The 24848-nt window shown below is 41.8% G+C and overlaps 1 protein-coding gene across 1 annotated transcript in view; it reads left to right on the plus strand.

The window, feature by feature from the left end:
* Window positions 1–605: 605 nt before the first annotated feature.
* Window positions 606–24848, plus strand: part of xkr6b (XK, Kell blood group complex subunit-related family, member 6b) — a 48585-nt gene continuing 24342 nt past the window's right edge. The window contains exon 1 of the mRNA XM_068724532.1: window positions 606–1532. Coding sequence (XP_068580633.1) covers window positions 973–1532 — 560 coding nt within the window. The 5' untranslated portion in view covers window positions 606–972. The remainder of the gene's footprint in view (window positions 1533–24848) is intronic.

Below are 24848 nucleotides of genomic sequence, written 5' to 3' on the forward strand. Positions count from 1 at the left end.
TCCAACGTCAACTTCCAATTGTTCATTCATGCAGCTAGAAATGTCTATTATCTTTAGAAAATATATCTATAATATGATTTCACAAATATACTGAAAACATCTTAGTATCTGGAGGTATAATAAAAAGCACATGTTTCACTATAAACTCTTCATAGAGCAATAAACTCATTGTGAGGTGCTTTTTTTCAGTCAGTAGGAGAGCTTTTGTTTTTGTTCCCCCTTCGTCCTACAAAAAGTGACCCCACACAGTGTCACTGTGACTGATTCAAATGTTCAAAGACATTAAAGACTTCCTATGGTGGTGATGAGGCATGTTGCATTACACCATGCAGTCCTCTCCTGCATATTTGGGGGCTTCAAACGAGACACTAGATGGCAACCACGCTGAGAGGGAGAGACGGTGTGTGTGTGTGTCTCTGTGTGTGTGTGTGTGTGAGAGAGAGAGAGAGAGAGAGAGAGAGAGAGAGAGAGCGAGAGAGAGAGAGAGAGAGAGAGAGAGAGAGAGAGAGAGAGAGAGAGAGAGAAAGAAAGAAAAGGGAGGAGGGGAGAGGTGGGGGGATGAATAACGTCGGGGTGGGACAGTGGAGGGACGGTCTGCTCATGGCACTCAGCTTGCAGCTGGAGGAGAGCTGCATGAGAGGGGAAACAACTGCGCAGCAGGGAAAGAGATTGATACGCAGGTACAAATTGGTCGACCACAGTTGGATGCATGAGTCCCAAATTAAATAGTTTGAACTTGTAGATTAGATTACTGCTACCACGAGGGCATAGATCGGCAGTAGAGGCAAAGCAAGGCAAGATGCGCTGCGTCCGTGGCGCCACTGGTGCGCTATCCGAGGACATAGTGAGCGACGGCGACGCACTGACACCCCGCTTTTAGATGGCTCCAACATTTGGGGTGCAAAACAGGTGTCAGGGAAGTGTCGTCACGAACCCCGGAAGCCGGAGGAGGTGGGAACATCAGAGGGAAAGATGGCAGCGAAATCCGATGGTCGCGGGGTCGTCACCGGTTTCGCCCAGCTGCACAACCTGGACGAGGTGGTGGGGACGGGGGAGGACGACACTCGGAACAGCAGCTCATTCCACATCTGCCACTGCTGCAACACCTCGTCGTGCTACTGGGGCTGCCGGAGTGCCTGCCTGCATTACCTCCGGGGGAAGGGGAAGGGGAGAGATGCGGCGCGGCCACCGCAGGAGGAGCGCCTCTGGCTGGACTGCCTGTGGATCATCCTGGCACTGCTTGTCTTTTTCTGGGACGTGGGGACCGACTTGTGGCTGGCCGTCGACTATTATCACAAGCAGGACTTCCTGTGGTCAGGCCTGACCCTGTTCTTCGTGCTGGTGCCCTCGGTTCTGGTCCAGATCCTGAGCTTCAGGTGGTTTGTGCAGGATTACACTGGGGGCGGACTGGGCTCGGTGGAGGGGCTGAGTAGTCGTAGAACAGCCAGTCTGCAAAGAGACAGGTGCTGCCGCCTCTCTGTCTGGGTCTGGCAGACCGTCATACACATCTTTCAGTTGGGACAAGTGTGGAGGTAAGACAAACTTCAAGTTCTGCCTTTAAAAGAATCAGTTGAAAGCTCAAAAGCACGGTGTTTCCAGCTCCTCTCACTTTCTCCAGTCACTCAGTCGTCTAACCTCCTCTTGACTGTCACCTGGTATAACCCGTTGTTGTGGACATGACTGGGGTGAAAATCAGCACCGTGGTGATGCCATTACGCTCACCTCACAGTCTCCGCTATGTGGTGTCACACATGCCTGGGTCTGCATTTTCAATACATTCAATACATTTAAAGCATGTTTTGCAACAATTTCCATGCCCTCAGCCAAATGTGTCCACACCGAACTGCTACAGCTGCCCAGAAATTGCGGAAAAATGTAATTATTTCATCACAGTGCGCCATTGCGCTTGTGTGGGGAGGGAAGAGGGCTATTTGTTCAAAGACGGACAGGTAGTAGCCAAAAGCGTATATATGTACGTGTGCACGTGTGCGCGCGCGCGTGTGTGTGTGTGTGTGTGTGTGTGTGTGTGTGTGTGTGTGTGTGGGTGCGCGCGCGTCTGAGTGTGTCAGGCACGGTCGCCTCAATTCACCCGCTCTCCCTCCCCGCATAAAATACTCAAACTCTGCATAGAGGCCAGACGAACATCTGTTTTCACGGCTCACAAAACTACATCTTCCCCCCACAGACATGATGTCATCGATTCCTCTGCGACGCTCGGCATCGTTGGTCCCCAAATCCGCTTTTTGGCCATACAAATTGATGCGTCGGGGGACCGCGGGGATACTCGAGGTGTACGTGTCTGCGCGTAATCTGTGACATGTAGCAGCTACAGGCGTAGTAAAATGTGACACTGGTGCGCCCAGTTTATTTACACCATTCGGGCTGTTCTGCCGGAGCTTCTGAGCAGCGAGTTGTTTTGGTGCAGACAGACGCAGTGGCTGGCATTTAATGGGGGGAAAAAAAGTAACGCATGACGGCTGCTGTGAGAGGACTGCCAGCGGCTGAAAAAAATGTAAAACAGCACACTGTACGACTCAGAGGAAAGGGTCACATCATTTTCAGTCGCTGTGTTTATTTTTTGCATCACACACTGAGACTGACCACTGATTCTGTTGTTTGTGTCTGACAGCTGATCGAATAGATGTTCTATGCCACGATTGCAGATTTAGTCTAACGCATTAGAACATTAAGTGCCACAGGCTAAATTACTCACATGCGTAGACTAAGAGTAAAATCTGAACTGAAACTCACTGACCTTTTTTTTTTAGCAAAAAATGCCATTTCCTTATTGGAAAAAATTTTCATCCAGTCTTACCATATCCCCCTTCATGATTTAGTCTAATTATAAGACTGACTTCCTTTCCATGTGGCTGGAAAGAGCATCTGACTTCACTCTTATGTTCAAGTTAAATTTAGTGCATGCCTGTGCATCCCCTGTTAAGATGGGTTTTCCCAGAATGACACTCTGCATTCCTCATCAGACTCATTTTGAGCTGCACCTGAAGGCTATTATATTGATTAGCTGCAGTTGTATTGGCTCAAGTTTATTTACTCTACTGTGGTGCAATTGATTATTTTTGCTCATATCTGTAGTGGGAAGTAGATATGGAGAGTGCTGGGAACTGTTGCATGTAGTCATTAGTTGTGTTCGTGGTTCTAGTGGTTGATATGAATGTAAATTGAGAGCATCTCAAGATGTCTAACCTCTGTTTCACAAATAGACATCTTTCTGTGGTGTCACTGGACAGGATGTTGCAACGTCCAGGGGGAAAACAAGATTACATTTCAGTCACATAATCTAACTAAAACATTAGATTTTTGGTCATGTCTCACATGATAATGCACTTTATGTCCACCATTTTGCAGTTGAAATTGTAGGCTATAAAAATATTACCTGACGATTGATGTCTACACTCTGTCTACTTGTGTACATGACATGAGAGTACATGACATTTTGGAAAATTCTGACGCCACTCTCATGTCTGTACGATAAATATGAAGCTAAAATAAGACAAAATTCCCCTGCCAGGTTCTTGTCAACTTTTATAGAGGAGCAATAGAAAGTATCCTGACTGGAAACATTACAAAAAGGCTCTGCTGTGGGTTATTAAAACTGTCCAAAACATCATTGGTACCATCTTCCGAGCATCAAAATGACAATAAATGAACATTGAAACCTTAAATAATGAGCTTTGGAGTTGCTGGCAGGTGGATTGCTACATTGGAACAGACCTAGGAAACCGTTTTCCCCCTTTGTTTAAAAAAAGAAAATAAACTAGTGCATTGAAACTTGCTTATAAGGAACTCAAGTAAACATAATGTGTTGGTGTGTATGTTGTGACAGCGCAAAGCCTGGGGCGAAGGATCATTGTCAGGCCACTGTCTCCCTTCGGACTTGATCCGCCTGGTTGCTGGTTCGGGGTTGAGGGTCAAAAGCTGCTCTTGTCAGCTTACTGAGAGTTCACAACCTAAGACCCGCAGGGCTAACACTTGATATGGAGATTATTAGCTACTGTGAGAGGCCAAACTGCCGATAGGTAGCATAATGTTATCATGCTACATTGTATTATGGGGAGTGAATATATATATATATATATTAAACAGCACTGTACTTTGCTTATTTGAGGTTTTAGTGCCATCGTATGGTGCAATTCATTGTCTTGAATTTGCCATATTGAGTATGTTGTCATCATGTGGGCAATAAAGTATCAGGATTTCAAAGCAACTGCCATTCTTCAGCATTCTTAACAGGATGCTACAGTATCAGTTTGTGAAATGTTTTGAATTCATTAATATAAGAACACAACTGCTGACAGGAGTCAGAAACACTTCCTCATCATGTCTCATTACTCAATCTTGTTTTCATTTCTGCATTCAATTTGCTGCCTTCCCTCCGTGCATCTGAGGACCGAGCCGATGACAGAATCACGGTGCTTGTTTTGCAGTTATCTCCTTGTTAATTGCTGACAGAATGAGGAGGATCCCTCTCCCATCTGTAATCCCACTCTGTCACAGGCTCTCCACAGCTCTGTCATGTCGTCCCCCCTGTGAATCAGCGGCGCTGCTTACGGTGTCTCTTGAAGCTTTAGAGATTCCGCTCACATGTGCTCAGGCACACAGCGGATCACACATACACAGAGGTCTCTTGGTGGTACGATGGACAGCTTAATCAGTGTAAACCCAAATTAGCATCGGACTGAAAAAGAACTGCATCCATCTTTGCCCCCCGAAGGAAATCCATACGGAAAGTTTTGAAAGCTCTTTGTTGTTGGGAAATCCCAGCAGACTTTTGCGGGTAGTTGTCTTCCCTTTTAATTTGTTGCAGTTGGGGGTGACTATATTATATAATAGGGAATTTTCAGTAGCTTCTTATTATACTATATTATATTTCTCAGAATTGAAAAGGGCTATGTACCAGCCTCTCAATAAATCAGTAAAAACATTTTTCAACATGGTTACAGATAACCCTGATCATCTTGAGCTTGAGAACATTTTGAAAAGAAAGTGAGCATTTCAAACTAGGTGTGGATGAAGTGGACATTTTGGGGGCAGGGAGGTCTAATGAAGACTAATGGCAATGTACTATGGGAATGCATCACGGGAAATGCTGGATCCAGCAGTTTTGGATCTTGACCAATACTAGAAACTAAAGGTCAGGAAATCTCAGCCTCTGCTGATTTGATTTTGAACATGCTTTTGAAAAGTTGCCTTTTGTGAGCCTCCCAACTTTATGGAAGTCTCCCAACTTTAAATTACTTGAGTACTATTGTCACACCTGTACATTCTCAAAATAGTCACCATAGAAAATCATTTTAACAACATATAAATTGTATAAGACATCCTTGTCTATTTAAATTTGAAACCCTGTCGCCTCATTTCAGCCTCAACATCTAGAACTATTTAGATATCTTTCAGTTAGCTAGCAGTTTAACTTGGAGCGTCAGTAAGCATCTCATGATGAAAGGATTATCAACCACTTTTGCAGGGATCTGGGTGAGGTGGTCACCTTGATTTACCTAGTTCTAGTAGGTTTAGACACTCAACAGATACAATGCACTGAGCAAGAATTGGGAGCTGTCCAGTGCTGATATTCAGACTCAATCACAGGGATAGGTTTTAATGCATCTTTAATTTTACGCTGTTTTGTACCAAAATGAAGACGCTGAGTGATACATGAGAGTGTCTATTGATTTATATTGTCTCATTGGGTTTCATACAGTTCCCCAGTAAAATACAGCACTGTGTTGCACAGCATCCTAACAACAAGAAAGATATATCTAGAAGATATGGGTCATGTTTTGATATTCAGAAATTAGATATTGAGCCTGATATCGTATTCAGTGCACATTTTGACTCTCGCTGTGTAAAGTGAAGCTTGAAACAGACTTTAGACTTACATTAAACCTAGACTTAATTATTGACAGTGTACTCGGTCAGCTGATAAAAAATAGCGCTGAAGTGTTGCCATTGTTAGTTTGAATTTGTATCATTTGAATAACAATGTCCATTAAATGAATAGCGTAGGTAGTCGGGTTATTATAGATGTTAATTCCTGTTGTTTTTCATGAAGTTACATTGTGTCCATAGAGAATGTGGGTTGTGTTATTGCTTGTTTGAAAGTGTATAAATACATAATAACTTTAAAAATGCAATGCACTTTAGACTATACAATTGATATTCTTCCATACGTGTAGGAAATCCCCAGTTCGGAAGCAGCCAACTAAGTAGGACCCCCCCCCCCCCCACACACACACACACACACACACACACACACACACACACACACACACACACAACACCACTGTGCAATTGTACAGTTTGTTTTAACACCACAAATATGATGCTTGGATTACGCTTTTATCCAGAACAAGAGTGGGCTCACCACCAAGCGACACGAAGAAATTGCCTCATGGTTGACATCTGCCTCTGTTTCCTAGCCTGGTAAATATTAATACAGACTGGGAAGGAGTAGACAAAAGCCTCTCTTGGCTGGCTGGGCTGCTTGTAGTTGCCAAAAAGGTTTGTACATGCGGTGAGGCAAGACATTGAGATGATACAATGCAACCAGCTGCCCTGTCAAGGAAAAAAACTGCTGACAGGGTAAAAGATGGAAAAGATAAAGGCTTGGATACATTTGTGACGATCCATACAATTACGTCTTGCGGGCTTAAAATGTCAAAAGCTGAGAACATCCAGTTACCTCTACATTCAAAACATTGGAGTATTTTTGGAGAGAATGAAATAACTGATAGACGGGGTCTTACTGGGCTGCTTATTCAGTTTGCTGGCAGAGTAAATAAGTCTGTGAATCTCCTTTAAAAAATCCAATTGTTTCTCATTGTTATAAAGGCATATGAGGAAATGTGAGTGGCTTGATGTTTTCACACTTTCTTTTTTTATATATTTATACTTGGAATACCAGTCCTTCGAATGCATTTTATTCTTCAGAGAAGAAAAAGATAACAAGAGGTCACAGGCAGAGACAGAAAACACTTTATTTATTAAGCTGCATGTCTGACTCTTTTGTGTGTTATTTACAGACAGCACATTCAACTTCCATTGCAGCTCTGGAACATATCAGTGTAATGCTACTCATTTTCTCATTAGCACTGATAACAGGGGACAAACCTTTAAAGCCAGCGCTCCAAGAAAACCCCCAATTAAGTCACGGAGGAGCCTATCAAAATGCAGGAGAAGCCGGCTTTCTTGGGAACGTTTCACAGCTGGGGGTAAAGAGACAGAAAGCCATAAATGACAGAAATATGTGCTTCCGTTTTTCAAATAGCAGGGGAAAGAGACAGGGATCTGAAAAAGGGACTCAATTGCTGTTTTGGTTCAGTCATCAGGATTTGAGTTCAAGCTGAGTTATTGAATTAGAGAGTATTGCTGGAAAATGTTTGATTCAGCATGCCGTATTTGTTTGAATACAAATTTTCACCCTCTCAATAAACAGACAGAACATCATAACTGTATGTTGTTGGTGACCTTACGTATTGGTGAAACCCTAAATATATGAGTGTAACATGTTAGCTGATTGCAAATCCCATTTCCACAAGCAATGATGCCGGCTGTTGCTGCAGAGTGCTCTTAAGTCCAGTGCAGGGAGAATGAATGGGGATAAAGAGCCTATATGATGATGCTTGATTCAACCGCCTCAGGCCTGCCTCCTGTGCAAAACATTTTGTAGTAGAAGCCTAAAGGCCTCGATGTTACATCCTTGCCGCCTCTGAACACTAGTCAACAAACAGAGACAGGTTGGCACTCATGAAGGCATATTAAGCACACAGGCAGATGGGTTACCAGACAGAGATTTGTATGCAGGTCACAAAGATATGTGTACGCGCACATACACAAACGACACCTCAGGGGAGTTGAGAGTAGCTCTTTTTTTATATACCTCCTTATATGCAGTCCAACATCGCGACCTCTCTATTGCTCACGGACAAACACAAACACACGCACCTTGGCAGAATAAGAAATTTCCATTGTCCTGTTTCTTTAGGCACTCAGATCAGAGAGAGGTGGTGCAGCCTGTGGATGAATGAACTCCTCCCATCCGGCCCTGGCTCCCTCCTTTGATGAAAAATCATCCCTGCACACTTTCCCTCAGAGCACACACATTAAAACTATTAAAAACTCATCAGTGAGCCTCACCAGTGACATGTTTGCTCATTATGATAAACATGTGCACTGACGTTTATTTTGACACAAAACACCATCTTGATGCCAGAGATTGTGTATTAATCCACAGCTGAAAGTTGTTCTCAAAAATCACACTATTTACTCCTGTTTGAGTAATGCTTGCTTAAAACTTCAGTGCCCAGCTGTTTTGTTTTTCTGTCTACAGTAGGAACCAACAAGGTTGGGGCGGAGTTCACATTGTAGGGAAGTCAGAAAGTATTGACAGACAGATTATAAATTGGTTGGTTTTGGTCTTTTCATTCAAATCCTTTACATCTGACTCATACTTTCCAGATTCAGAGTATTTTTTTCAATTTGCTTCTGTGTATGTTAACATTTTTACACTCTTCATGTAGCTTGCATGCTTATGGATCTTGGCTCACAGTGATGTAGGATTTATTGACTTTGAAGTCTGTTGTTTGTTCACTGTGCCTGGTTCTGTTTGGCAATTATGTTGGCTGCATCGGTTAAATTCTCAATCCTCCCTACAGCTGTCTATTATTTCCATTCTCCTCTAAACACAAATCAAAATCTGCCCTGTTGCAACTTTTCCTTTGAGCTTGCACAGAAACACTCACAGCAAACACATTGCACATGTTGTGTGATATATGTTTTTTTTACATTCCTCTACTCCATATTCTGCTCAGAGAAAATCTTTACCTGGGCTTTAGAGGATATCCAGTGTGAGTTTAAATGCTCGCACACAAAGGTTATTTTTCAACTGGAAACCCCAGCCTAATAGCTGTGTTCCTAATATATATTTATCTTTCCCTTTCTCCTGAAATACAGGTGAGGCCTACACTCCCTGATGTACTATTTGAGATCATCATGTGTTCTCCCTGCACACTCTCTTTATCCATTAGTGCTCTTCGTAAGCTTGAACCACCACATTACCATCTGTCCTCCCTGCGAAGTTAACATGTGTTTTTATTTTTATAACTCCCTATCACTTACACCTATTAATGCATGTTCTTAGGCTCCTCATGAAGCCTTTTATCCTCCTCCATCCATCCTGGAGAAGACACCACACTGTGTGTTCCTCTGTGCTGTCTTTTCCTCTCCTTATTTGCTGTAGTTAGAGGGATGGGGCTTTCTGCACCGTGAGCTCCCTCACCACTAGTTTAAGTCATCATGCCTCCCTCCCCTCCATCTTTCTCTTTATGTCTTTGCCTCTCTCCCTGTGTTGCCTTCACATAAAGCTGCACTTGACCTCCATTTCTGTCAAGGAAACTGGAGCATCTGGCTCCTGCCCCATTGCAACTCAACACCTCCTTCCCTTCCTTTTTCTATCATACCACCCATCATCTATTTTACTCCCTATTTTCAGATCAGCCACATTCCATCGTCCTTTTTTTAGCTCCTCTCTTCGGCTCCCCCTTTCTGACAAAATGTCTAATTTCTGCAGGAAACTGTTACACCTCAGTTCATGAGTCAACCTGTGGTTTCATAGCTCTTACCTCTTACACTTCATTTGGATTTGCAGCTTTTCTCAGCGTTGCACACAATAGAACAAATCAATACAAAAATGCTGCAAAAAGGGAGAGCTTATATTCAACATTTGAAGGGTCTTTAAAGGTACATTAAATAAGATTTCTTTTGATATGACCACAGAATCGAATTACTCCTTTATTATGAAAGGGTTGCTAGTGCTGCAGAACCCACTGAGAATCAGCCGGTGCCGTGCAGCTGTCAGCCACTTTTCAGCTCAAGTCAAAACAAGGTTGGTTCACATGAAACTGTGGGAAGCTGCACTCAGTTCAGCAGATCCCAAAAGCTGGTTGTACATAACCTGCACCAGCATGAAGTGGAAGAAAACATGTGGCAGGTGGAGAAAGTCAGACATTTAGAAAGTGAAAAAGACCCTGATGTATTTCCTCAGGAGTTGGAGCTCAAACCAAAGATACAAAAATGCTGGACTCATGTTAAGGAATAACACTATTAAACATTTTCTTTGGGAAGTTATAACATGCTATACAAGGAAAATAAAACAAAGAAACAATAAAATAAAAGGCAAATGTAAATGCAATTTAAGATGCACTTAAACATACAATGAGATTATCAAACACGCAAAGAGTAGTCAGAAAAAGGACTCCAGTGGGATGCCCTTGATGCTCTGTTACTGCTGGAGTTTGCCCACCGGGTAGCAGTAAGAACATGACCTGATATAGTATGGCTCTTTGCTGTGACTTTGTCTTACCCTTGTGGAGAAAAGTTACTTCAATACTGCTTTAAGGAAACTAGTAAATTACAGTGTGGACCAACAAGAAAAAAAGGAGTGGTGCATGAGGTAAAGGCATTTGTGTGCAATAACACAAATTTGAATGCAATCCATCAAATGGTGTCTGAGGTTTGTGGGTGGGAAGCCGGTGAGCGATTGCACACTTGTCTTGGCAGTGTTGTGTCTTGTTGTTTTATCAGGGCAGAGGGGTGTTGGGTCTTGGGAGGATGTGTGAGCTTCTGCATTAACTTTGCTCCTTAATGTCAGGTGAAAAGAAGTGGATGGCCACCCCATGTGTAATAGAGGAGTCACATGACTGTGACCACAGTGTCAAGGTTATTGGCCAGGTCGAATTTGGAGAAAAAGAGAAAAAATGCAGAAAAATACACATAGATGTCCTGATAATTGTTTCAACCATTTTATCTAATGATGTATATTTAGCAGCAGAGGAATATTTTGGAATTTGTTAGTATGTGGGACCAGTACTTGTAAGATCAATCGTGTTTTAGCAATATGTGAACAATCAGAACAATATACAACTTATACAGTATACAGTAGAAGTTCTCACTGTAATACAGTATGTCAATTTGAGCTGAGCAGGGTCCAGTTAGAGTGTTGCAGAAGTATTGTCTCATTCAGTCCGACAGCCTTTAAAACATCAAAAAAGTTGTATCTATATATATATACTATTTTATTTTACCCGCAGATATCCAACATTTATACACTTTTCTCAAAATCCAGATCTGATGAGCATCTACACACAAAGAGACACTTCCCAGCCCTTTTTTGATGTTGTCAGTGTTTTATTCATATCTGGGTTGTGTCTTAGAAGCTGCATCAGCAGTGCTCAGAGAAGACCACCATTGTTTGAGTCTAATCATGGTCGACGCTCCAGGCGTCAGTTTGATAAACAGACAATCTCTGCTTATAAATAATTGAACAGACCCGTTAGTTCTCTCGCTCTCACAGTGTCACACTTGCAGGGTTTCACAGTTGTGTCTTTCCCAGTCTCGTATTTGCATGGTGATACCCTGCTTAGTGAGCTGTTACACTCGCTGAGAAATGAGCAATATGAAGATATGCTGCATGCAAAGTCGAAAAAGAGCACACTCCTTTGACTAAATCAGTGCTGTTGTGCAGAGTGTGCATGCTGTCTCAGCTCACCAAGCAGCGTGTCACCGTGCTATTATGAGAATGAGAAGAAATTATGGCAAAACCATGCAAAACACTGTGACAGTGAGAGAACTGAGTCATATACACTGCTGGGGCTTTTATTCAGACATTTTATAAATTTCAAACATAAACACAGTAAATTAAAAGAGCACCAGAACAGTGTCAACAGATTATCAGCTAAAACACATATTAGTGAGAGTATTTGTTATTAGTATTAGTTAGATTGGAGAGGTAGGAGTCATATTAGGAGCAGAAAGATGGATTTTCCATCATGTTTTAGAAATGTATTTTAAATGCAGAAAGTAATTTTCTAAAGGAATGGTTTAATATAAGCTTATTTAGCAAATGTAACTATTCGTTAAAAAAGATACAATTTTCTATATCAGCTTGCATCCTAGTGCTTTAAATTCAAGTTGGTCTACCCATGTTTAATTTCCTGTAAGAGAAATCTGATCTGGCTTACATAATGTTAGGGGCCTCATAATATTTAGGACAGCCCATAGTCAGGCCTTCTGCTCAGCAGTACATCACTGTCCTTCCTGTGTCCTTCCTGTCTTCCTAATGATTGTGGCTAAGTGGCTTTCTTCTTTCATCAGGTGCAGGTTCAGAGCTAAATTGGGTTTTTGAAAGAGACCTTAGAGCATCACAGTAGAGAGGTCATCAGCTCAGGAGTCCAACAATGATCAGTTGTCACATATCACCACCTCTTCAGGCCTGACAGGCCATGGATCCACACCAAGTGTGCTTCAGATGTTGAAACCCAGACCTATTTTCTTTGCCTCCTGGTTATTTTGTCTGACTCTCGTACCTCTTCATGTCCCTCTGTCTCTGTTTCTTTTTGTTTTTGCTCTTTCCCTACCTTTTATCTCCAGATTCTCCTCCCTCTTTGCCTCCATCACGCTTCTTCTTCTCTCATCTCTTGTTTTGTTTCCACTGCATCCTCCCTCCCTGTCTGTTTGCCTTCAGACTGAATTACATATATAACAGCCTGTATGCTTTTGGCCCTGCAGGGTATTTAAATACACTGTGGTCAGTGTGGTTGTGTGCTCAGGCAAAAGCAACAAGAGCTCACTAATGTCACTCTTCTGTCACTAACCCTTATATACATACACACAAACAAGAGAAAAGTGTCACTTCAGCCACCTGGCTCTCACTCATTCTATATAGCAAATGTGTGTATGCATGTATGTATGCAAATGAGGGAGTGTGAGTGCAAACGCATGCATAGGAGGTGTGAATGTTCTTGTGCCGTATGCTACGATGGGTGTTGAGAAGCACTTGACTCATCTAGTTTGGCATAGTGTAAAACATCTGATGCCTGGGCTCTGCAGAAAGTCATGGTGTAACATTGTTACTCAGATTATTAGAGATTCAGATCCTCATTAGTGGAAGCTATTTTCAAAGACAAAACGTATAAAGCAAGCAAATTTAATTTATATTGCACTTTGCAAGGCAGAAATTCCGAAGTGATTCACAGAAGGAAGAAAAGGAGACAGGGAAGACAATATATGAACACAGTGTACTACCCACAAAATGAAAGGTATAAAATAAAGAGAAAGCCAAATAAAAACAATCAGTTTTACAACCTTTTTGTGAAAGGTTGTTCCAGAGCCGAGGAGCAACAACAGGCAAAATCACAATCTCCTGTAGTTTTCAGTCTCGACAGAAGAGCACAACAACTCCTTTAAGTATAGAGCTGCTTGACCATGTTATGCTAAGAGTTTGCTAATAGTGAAATTATAAAATCATTCCTAAAACTGATAGGGAGCCAATGGAGAGAAGCCAAAACTGGAGCAATGTTCTGCAGCAGCTAGAGAGGATTTACTGAGAAGGTGGGTGAACAAGGCGTCCCGTAATAAACGCATGGATGACTTTTTCCAAATCTTTAGGATGAAGCATCTGAAACTTTGCAATGTTATGTGGTTGGAAAAAAGCGCAGGACTGAACCAGATATTTCAATGGCTTTTGTGACATTTTGTGCATGTGAGAAAATTTGATTTAAATCATTGTGCATAGCAGGTAAAAAAAAAAATCTGTGTTTTCTTACACACACACACACACACACACACACACACACACACACACACACACACACACACACATATCCAGTTACCAATCTCCTCAGTGATCCTATGATAAACTGCATATACACATATACAAAACAACCATATGGATTTCTGGAAAGCAGGGCACATTTATAAACCATATGGACGCACATTGTTCTACTTCATACTTAATCTGCAGTGGTTTCAAAATGAAATGGAGTCAGTGAGATATTTTCGGCCACCGTGTCTGAGTGGATTAGTCCAGTATTCCTTTAAGGGACACAACAGTTTAAAAACTGCTACTGCACCTCCCTTGCCACCATATGGTTTACAGGTTTGGAAGAAACAACAAAACTCAGCCCACAAATATCTCTTTCAAAGCTACAGCTGTTGATTTTTTTTACTTAACACATTCAGATATTATAAATTAAGGAACACAAACAGAGCCAAAGGTTTGCGTCTAAACTTTAATTAAGACTATTTGCTATGATGCATTTATTTCTCAGACTGCTCATACTTGGACAAGGACGCACAAACCAAACAACCTCACTAACGAGTCTTTTTTTTGTCTCTTTGTCTCACTCACAAATGCAGCACTTTTGATTAGCTACACAGCTATTTACACTCCTCAATGAGAACTGACAGGCAAACACATCTCCTCACGCATCGTCTTTTTAACGGTGCCATTTTCGACCTGAATATTTGACGGCAACCCCTCTTTCTATGTCTTCCTCTCCTCAGATTTTGCAATAATTGGATTTGTGCTCTGTGGAGTTTTATGTAGAATGTGCCAAGATTAGCGGGATGTTTAATATGGAGCCTTTTGAAATAAGCTTAACATTTGGGTAAAGCAAAAAAAAAAAACAGTATGGGGATTCTTTTCCTCTGTACTGACGAGAGAAGTCCTTGGGAATACAAAATCAAGCAGCACTGTCATATGTTTCGGTGTCTGTCTATTGATTTATTTGGGACTTTTTTTAATATTGTGTTTTCCGTGCAGGACTTTGAGGCTTATCCCAAACCATTTATGTCCAACAGAGAGAAGGTTGTTTATTTATTTTTTGTCCTCTGGCATTTTTCCCTCACTGCCACAAGAGATTCCAGACTGGTCTTTGTCTTTTTTGGCATGGCCGAGCTCTCCTCTCTCTCATCTCCCCACTGGGCACAAATCTCTGCTCTTTGAAGACAAGTGAATGTAACAAAACAGAGCGCAATAAGCAGCACTGTCATGCACCACAGGCTCACAGCAGACATACACTCTGCTTTGTAATGGGATGAACTCCTATGTTCAGTGTGCACCTGGAGTATTCAAACCCCAAATGAGACCTTAAGGCAGATTCTCATGAAGACTTTAGTTCAGAGGATCACATACCTACTGGAACCTAAGAGGCCGCTCTTACTATAACCTCTCTACACTTCAGCTCATTTGATCTAATTTGTCAGCATAGCTACTGAAGGTGAAAATCTTTATTTTCTCCATATCTTTGAGTATATTTCTGAAATTTCATTAAGGACTAATGCCTTTATTTAGGGCTTGAATCTTGGTTTTAATTAGAGCTAAACAAATAAATTGGCCGGACTGTATTAGCTTAGTGCAGTTATATCAGCAAACACGACAAAGATACATTATTTTTCCCGTTTCACAAGTTTTATCAAATGATTTTCTTGTCAAAAATATATAATTTTATTGTTATGTATTCATGTAAAAAATGTTTTTAACCTTTAGGATATTGATATCAGCCTGAAAAATTCAATATCAGTCGAGGTTATTTGTCTAGTTTGTTTAGAAAAATAACCAAAACCCTCTGGTTATATTATTTGATCATTTCGAGACACATTCTAAAAAGTGATCGTAGTATTTTCCATGCAAAAGTTTTTTTTTAAAGCATAGATGTGAGGAAAGCAGACGTATATTTGTTGACATTTATGATGTTACAAATGATTTTGCGATTGAAAGTTATTTGTTGACCTTGGGTAAAGCAGTTGATGTACACTCAGTAGCTGTAACTTTGAATCATATCCCAGCATCCTCCTCAGCAGATGTCACAGCATAAATTATTATTATTATAAATTATTTAATATTTCTGAGATGTTGGCTTTCAATGTCAACTTAATCAGACATGAATGAGAAATCCTTAAAATTGTGTCCCTTGTTGTGACATTGTTTTGATATAGGTTAACTTGACTTATCAAATACATGACAATTATTTTTTAAACCAATATATTACATTGGATAGCATAATAGGGCCAATCATAACATTTCCACCCCTGATTTTCAACAAAGATTGACAGGTTGCTTTAACTCCAACATCCACATGACCTCGGCTGTACGCCTTGTGTGTAAACAAAAGCAAAAGATTTAGCTGTAGTTGGCATCTGATTCAAAGACATACAGTCCCTCCTTGTTAAGAAAAATCTTTATGTTAATCATTAATGATCATGATTCATTTATATTATTATGCTGTACTTCATTTAGAATCTAAATCTTTGTACATTTTTAACTACACTGAATGAGTCTTTCCTGTCATCTGGAGCGAGGACAGGAATCATTCATTCTGATTTGTGCAGAAGAAGCTCTTGTGCTTATAGAGAACAGACTAGTCGTTGGCCATGTATTTCTTGTATATTTCCAGGATGACTTATTGAAGCACACATCAAATAAATGGTTGGGTTGAAGATCTCAAATGGGCATTTTCAGCATTAAGTATTGCTCACTTACAGAGGCTATAGTCACATTTTAAAAGTATCATTTAAACCATTGCAACTATATCATCAAATAAATACATTACATTACATGATGCTACCCTGAATAATAATGAGTCTTATGAATTCTGCCCATTATCCTCCCACCATCTGCATAGCACATACCTGTTACTTAACTGTAAAAAAACAATCCAAATACTGTAAATTCATTTTAACACTTCAGCTGACTGTGTATGTGTCTGTGTGTCAGGGCAGGCTCGTGTCTCTGTGCATTCACCTCCTGGATTTGTTGATAATGATTTGATGTGTCAGGTTTCATTTACACCTGTCGCTGGCAGAGACACTGTGAAATTAATTGAGCTAACACGGTTTGTCAAAGTTAGTCATTAACATGCCTCACATCAAAGCTTGTGGCTTTTTTTTCTTCTAAATCAGTGTGCAATAGAGAGGAAATACCAGAGCAGAACAAAAATATCTGTGTTACATGTGTGTGTGTGTGTGTGTGTGTGTGTGTGTGTGTGTGTGTGTGTGTGTGTGTGTGTGTGTGTGTGCGTGTGTGATTGAAGGAGGGAAAGACAAAGACGTAAAAATGGACGAAGAGATCATAAGAAAGTGCTGCAGTGGAAGTTGATTATGAGGTTGTGAAAATGCTGTCTGCTGCTTTTTGAGACTCTGAATTAATTTGTTCTACAGTAAGAATTATTAAATAGATGATCTGACATTACACTAATAATGCAATTAATTATTTGCAGCTGAACTCCCTGTACAGTTTTAATTAGCTCTTCGCAAAGCATCTGCCAATCAGAATTATAACAAAAAAATATGACACTTTCAATTTTGCAAGTGTTAACGAATGTCTCATAGTGGTGTTGGTGGAGAGCATATATGTAAATAAAGCTGTTCAGATAAAGTCTCTGGATTTTTAGACATTTTGGGGGATTTATGGAGCCTTTGGGATGTTTTACAGCCTATAGTGTTTTGTGACATGTTTATACTCTAAATCCATGTTGCGCATTACCTTAAAAATTACAGTTTTTACTGCATCCTCCAAAGTGTCTTCAAAATGTGTTGTACTTGCAGACTCAAGCAGGTTGAGGCTGGAGTGAATTGTCCCTGTCTTCTCAAAAGTGTTAAACGGCTCCTCTGAATTTTTCAAAAAAGGGACTTAAAGGGTTATTAAGAAATTAATTCATTTGAGAAAGGGTGCACATTCAGACAAACACATGATGTGAGGATTTGTTGGCAGCCCCATCGTTTTACAGGAATAGAAGCTGGTGATGGTGACAGAGTGAACAACAAGCTTATAGCTGAAAACCACAGTGCATGTGATTCCTGATGAGCTCGCTGGAAGGACTCTTTGCCCCAGCTGATTCTGATGAAAACTGGAGGTGGAGGCGGATTGCATCAATCGGTCACTGAAATGACAGCTGACAGAAGAGGGCTCGGCAAAATCTGATTGGTTTGGGTGAAAATTGCAAATCCCCTCAGTCAGGTGATTGAGTTGGAAGCGGGAAAGGGTGAAAGTTACATGTGAGACCTGATCGAAGCTTCATTTCCTCCAGTTCCCACATATTCCCACAATTGATGAGTTAACTGTACTTATCTGCAGCTATATGTCTAGTCAAATTAGTCACAGTTTTCTCCTCTCCATTTTTTTAATACATGCTGCACATACCATATATGGCCTGTAGTCAGAGAGCCGTGTGTATCGAGAACTGTTAATGAGGTGATGTCCTGCTGCAAACTGTGACCTAGATTGATAGTGGAGGCCAGCATTGACCAGTCAGACCAAGGCCTCAGCTCCAGCCATGCGTAAATAAAGCAAAACCCCTCCCTATGTCTCCTTCTTTCTCTTGTGTGAAAGAAATCGCAGAGCAGTATTTATTGAGGTTAAAAGTTGACAATTAGACTCAATGAGAGGTATCCTTATTAAAAAAAGTAGGCCAATGGATCAACAGTAAATTCAAAAATAAAAGATATCACAATATGACTGGCAAGTGATGTATTGATGATGAAGACTATAGCGAGATCACACAACACACATATCTTGGTGAATATGCACCTCTTTTTTACAATGCACTGTGGCAGGGGCACCCATGTGCACCCTGTTGTGTCCAGTGAAGTAGAACACATTGTCTGCTCAGAGCCATCCACCTGTCTGACCTGCTGACCGTGATGCTACAGTCTGCAGCCTTGTCACAGGATGACCTCGGTGACTCACGGTAGTCTGAGCAGTCTGCCTCTGCAACCCACTCTGCTCCTGCTCGCCCACTGACATAAGTTTTGTCTCACTGTGCTTACTTCACATTTTTACCGCTTTCTCTCCTCCGGGGCCCCTATTTTTTCTTTCCTCTCTCACTTTTCCTCTCATACAGTCATCTCTCTCTCTCTCTCTCTCTCTCTCTCTCTCCGTCTCTCTACCATTCCTCTGCTTCTTTCCCCAGACCTACCCCGGTGTGCCTTGGCGGGCAGCAGGCGCTGACAGTTGTATTAACAGTCGATTGCGAGGTCACTTTCGCTCAGCCCCACTGAGACTCAACAGCGCTGTCTGAGCCACAGAAACAAAGAGAGAGGAACATGAGGGGGTAGTAAATGGAAAAATATTGAAAAACAGAGATAGTAGAAGGATAGATAGTAGACACACACACATACACATACATATATATTCGGCTGTATAAAATTAAATTAAATAATCAAATCCTTCAGACATCAGGCTCAGAGGGTTTTCATGACACAAACAGTGAACTCCACCTACATATGTTTATGTTTATTTGTTAGTCCTTTCAGCTTGAATAAGGGAAGTGTGAGACTGAGTGCTGGCGTATGTGGGTGTAAAATGTAATGTAGAGAGCCCCGCCATCTCTTGATTGACATTTAATCTCCATGGCAACGAGTGGGCTGAGTGTGACTGCTCCCCTGAGAGCTTTTAGTCGCCAGGTTGCGAGAAAGAAGGAGACTGAGGGCTTCCTAACTGAACTTCACCACTGTCGCTTTTCAAGTCTACTCTGCACCAAAACTGAACCCCTTAACCCACCCCTATGCAGATGGTCACCCCCCACCTCTGCTGTCGCAAGCATTTTGTGTGCTAAGCTCCATCGCTGTTCTTTCCTATCTCTCAGCTTCCAGCTGCATTGGGTTGATTACAAGGTTCTGTGGTAGATCTCTGGTTCAGAGGAATAACACAAGGACGGCGATTCTCCCTGTCCTCCAGATGGTGTTTGTCCTGACTGTGTACAGTGTTGACTCATCCCACCGTCTCCCATTGCCTGAACCTCTCTGCCCACCCCTCTCCCTTATCACTGTGTCTCAATTTCTCTTTCTCTTGTCTCCTTGAAAGCTTTGCATAAAGTGTGGAATCAGTGTGAACTGTTGAGCAAACAACGATACGAGCAGTCGCTCTCACGTTTGTGGATGGCATCCTGAGTGGGAAAGGCGGAGGGGGCGGGAGGACGAGGGATTCCCTGTGAATCTGAACTGTAATACAGTGTTTGTTTTCTATTGCTGCTGTGTGCAAACCAGCATCTCTCACAAACACTATCCCACTTCAGTGTCTTTTCTTCTGCGGGTATCAGAACGGTTTTCAAAAACAGTCACATCTAGTTACCATAGCATCCACTTGTGAGTACAACAACCCCCCCCCCCCGCTGAGGTCCAAGTGCGGGGGCGCTTCGAGCAGATGGTGTCATTCCAACTGGCCACCCAGCAGGGGTCCACTCAAGTTATTGGAGAGTCTGGGTGGGCGGATTCTTGGGTCACTGTTTCGCACAAGATGTTTTGTCTGAGCCTGCTTATTCTGCAGGGTGATGAGAGGCAAGAGCCTCCCACAGAGAGCTGCTCTGTCCTCTGCTTGAGGGGGCATAGCTGCTCTGGACAACAACGTCAATACAATAGTGTCGTTTTTATGGACTCGTAAAGCCAAAACTCCTTAGTTTTGCTTCTTCATAGCCCTTCAAGCTTCTTAACATTAATCAAATGAATCAATCTGTCAGAAAATTCACTCTGGTAGTTAATAAACACGCACAAGTTGTGGCGAGGGGTCACGAATTGGCATTGCTGTCTTTCTTAGGGAAACCAAAAGTGGTTTGAGAAGCACTAGTTTAAGGGATGAACATGAAGATATTTTAGGGAATGATGCTCCTGAATTGAAACTAGCAAGAATAACAAGATTAACATCTTGTTTTGATGTTACAGTTCAGGGAAAATAATCCACTAATTCTCATTAAGACACCTCTATCTTCATCTAACGACATAGATAACAGATGAGTTATTTGGCCTCTATAGCTGTCACCAAATCCTAAAGTCTATTTGTAAATTCATAAATCACTGAATTGTGAAAAAGTGAGAAAGATGGCAGTGACAGCAGAATTCATAAAGAGTCATAATGTTAGCTGAGTTTGATGTAATTTGTGTCATTTTAAGTGGAGACGATGGCCTCTCAATGATGTGCCTCCTCTGGATTAATGCACAGAGGATGTCCAGCTGTATTAATGACCTACATAATACATCCCAGCAGCTCAGTCTTATTTTAGTTTTATTTCCTAGAGTACACTGCAACCAAAGCTTATCTTGTGCCGGGGCTCCACCCACTACATGGCCTCCCTTTATCTTTTCGCCTGTCAGGTATCGTTCTGGTTACAGGCAGCTCCTCTGAGGATTGGGTAAAGGAGCTGTGTGTAAGGCCCGAGGCGGTGCCGTTCTCCGACTGAGCTAGTTCTCCGCTTCTCCCCAGAAATTACAGTTTCTCTCTCAGTCACTAACTCACATGCAGCCTGGTGGAGACAGAGGAAATTGACAAGAGACAGAGGGATCTGGGGTTAGAGGGATGATGGTGGGCTGAAGACTGAAGTTTTGGTACTAGTGCATGTTTTATTTGAGAGTAAATCCAGCTAGCCCAGTTTACCTAAATCGTTGTGAAATTGCATTGCTCATTATTACACCGATGGAGTCCTTTCCATCCAATTGTTGTTGAGATATTTCAGCCCACTTTGTCAGCATGGCTACAGTAAAAATGTATATCAGAACTACATGTGAATCTTTCGTTTTTCCTCCTAGCATCTGCACCACGCTGCACATTTTACATTTTAATGTTGTACACGACATTCATGGTCCCCGCAACTTTGGTGTTCCCTTGACTTTTTATTTAGCATCACCATGAGGTTGTGGTTTTGAGTCAATGTCAGGACAACTTCTGGATGGATTGGCATAAAATTTGGTACAGACTTTCATGTCTCCCTCAGGAGGAACTGTAAAAACTTTGGTAAACCTCTGACTTTCCAACGAGCACCACCATGAAGTCTCTCATCTCATCTCATCTCATCTTCAACCGCTTATCCGGGATCGGGTCGCGGGGGCAACAGCTCCAGCAGGGGACCCCAAACTTCCCTTTCCCGGGTCACATCAGCCAGCTCTGACTGGGGGATCCCGAGGCGCTCCCAGGCCAGTTTGGCGATATAGTCCCTCCACCTGGTCCTGGGCCTCCCTCGGGGTCTACTCCCAGCTGGTCGTGCCTGGAACACCTCCCTAGGGAGGCGCCCAGGTGGCATCCTTACCAGATGCCCGAACCACCTCAACTGGCTCCTTCCACCATCAAGTCAACATTTAGAGTCATCCCACTGACCCCTTAAGCTTATTGTTAACTCTTCATTTCATCACTACATTCAACAATAAGGTTACAAAGTTACAAACAGCAAACACAAAACAGCACCCATGCACAAATTAAACAGGCAAAAAGGGTTTTTACTGAATCAGTGAAGCTGAGACACACATTGGCGGGGAAACCTGAAATTGTGTTTATTAATATTAGTCACAATAACAAGAGGCTGCGCTGTGCTGCTGACCTCAGATGTCCATCACATTGCTGTTACGTGCACTGTAACTTCAATGCTACACTTCCTCAGCATTAGAATATTTTGATAAATGCGTTAATTTGAAGTGTTTAACTTATCTAAAAAGGTAATTGATACAAATTAAGAATAACAGACATAAATCAAGCAGAAGCTTCTTGGCTAAACTACACTTGGGTGCGCACCTACAAACACACTGGCTTTCAGTACACTAATATGTTATCTGACTGCCAAAGTAAGGAGGGATATTTGCCAATGCATCACATTATTGAAAAAAAGGCCTCAGATGTGTGCCATCGCTGCTCCATTTAACAGGAATTTACAAAAGGCGGGACGTGCCTTTACCAGAGCCTTGTTATGTTTAAAGCACTAATTATTGTCTGCATGAACTGAAAAGTGCATGAAAGCTATATATTCTTCTTCATTCTCACAATGATTGTATTGTATGGAATTAACACAGGACACAGTTGTACATCTTTACACAAGATGAATAGATTACATACTATATGAGACAAAGATACTGTATGCTTATACATATGTTGTCGATTTCTTAGGCCCATGAAATATTTGAGTAATGGTTAAAGACTTTAACTCTATAAACAGTAATGATCCTTCATACAGAAAAAAAGATTAGCATGCTGTTACATCGCTTTTTACACATTCAGAAAACATCAAGGACAGAGGAGCAGTGACAAAGCAGTTTGTCATTGCACTGGCAGGGGTTTTTCACAGTCTTTTATAATAAAAACCATGACATAATTGGGAAAAAGGACTGAGTGGAAAGCAAAGAAATGAACGGTAAAAACACAGACGGGGTGGGTCACAACAAGAGGAGCCATGAAAGAGACTTTCTAAAGTTTCTCTGCCCATGCACTATGCATAGAGGTTTTGATCTCAGTCTCCAAGCCTCATGAATGCCTACTGATCTTGCTGTGAGTTTTTACTTTTAAATCTTGCCATCACATCTTTTTACAATGTCTACACAGCTTGACTTGACCCGGTTGAAGCTATTCCTGTCTTGTTTGTAGTATGAGGTATTTATTTATTTATTTGCTCCATTTCTGGCCTGGAATTGCACTTAGATAGTGAGGACTTCATAGGGGCAAATATCGTATTGCAAGGTTAGATAATATAGCCAGGCTGGATGTGCCAATGCTTTTCACATGAGTGCTTCTGAGTTGATCTTTACAAAGATTTTAATAGCTTGACCTACTCAGGGAGAAACCTCCCAGACTTGAATTTGATACCAGTACCACCAATAATGTTGCTTAGAAGACAATATAGAAACCAGTTCTTCAACTTATCCTCCAAGACGTTTCTCATTCTTGTTTGTACCTTGGATCTGAAAGGGTGGTACGCCGGTGGTCCACGGTCTGACTCTGGGTCAGTGCACAGCCTCACAAGGTGAACAACTGCCATTAAAGCCTCCACTAATGACTTATTGACCGAGCGCCACTGAGCATGCTCCATCCAGGGTGCTTCAAAGGTAGAGCTGGCAGGGCTGTGATGGGTTGTTGGATGGGACAAGACTGTTTGAAGTCAACTCTGCCTTGTCTTGCACTCAAGCACAGACAGTATACAGTAAAAATAGGAAAAGCCAAGGAAAAACAAGCCTCTGAGGTTGTACAGAAATCTTCGAGCTGAATGTTCTGTCATATATAGCTGATGTACATGGGAGAATTCTCCTTTGAAAAAGCTCTATATTTTGGGCTGCATATATATTTTACCTTAGACTGTACTGTATGTGTCGCATTACTCTTTGCATAATCCTGTTTGTGTGTATGTTTACTGAAACATTTGTGTGTATCTTTTCTTTCAAACTTGGTCCCATTTACATTAGAGCACTTTGTGTGTGTGTGTGTGTATGTGTGTGTGTGTGTGTGTGTGTGTGTGTGTGTGTGTGTGTGTGTGTGTGTGTGTGTGCGCTGTGTGCTTTATAGCGCTACTTATATCCCAGCCTGCTTTAGGAACGCAACCCGGCCGTAACATATTGAGCCTTTCTGAAGACATTTCTCTCTCTTGTGTGCTGCCTTTGATGGAAGTGTGTCACAGACTTGAGATGCAGCCGTTTGATGTGGTCTGATGTGAATTGGGGAGGTGACCTGGGTGCAAACACAAATAAGCACACACACACACACACACACACACACACACACACACAGACTAGCTAATTACCCACCCCCAGATGTTTAGTTTTGGGCTGCGTTGCAACCCTGGCACAGTGGGAATCCATATAACGAGACACCAACATGGAAATAAGGTTACAAGAATTTATTTATTTATTAACTGGGCTCCTCTTAACCCCCTCGTTCCTTCTCGTGTCTGAGCATTGTGAACAGTTTAGAACACTAGCTGGCCTCATGTTTGCTGTGTGGTAATTTGATTAAACATGATGTAGGAATATGCAACATATCCCGGGTAGCAACCACACATGGGTCATTTGGACATTAGTAGTCAGCTGGTAGCCAAGCAGCTGATGAATGAGTCGGTAGTTGTGAAACACAAATGAATCAGCTGATGACTGAACTATTGCGTTGGTCATGTGTGACCGATACCATGCTGTCCTCGCCAGAAAAATGACAGCATTGGTAGTTTTGGCCTCATCAGAGTAAAAGAATGTTGTGGCTTCAAAATTCTTTGTAATGTCTATTGACATCCGCATCAATCACGATCCATCATGCTTTA

This window comes from Cebidichthys violaceus, unplaced genomic scaffold (assembly GCF_023349555.1).
Source record: "Cebidichthys violaceus isolate CVI_PGR_0920_01 unplaced genomic scaffold, fCebVio1.0.p SCAF_31, whole genome shotgun sequence".
NCBI classification, from domain to species: domain Eukaryota; kingdom Metazoa; phylum Chordata; class Actinopteri; order Perciformes; family Stichaeidae; genus Cebidichthys; species Cebidichthys violaceus.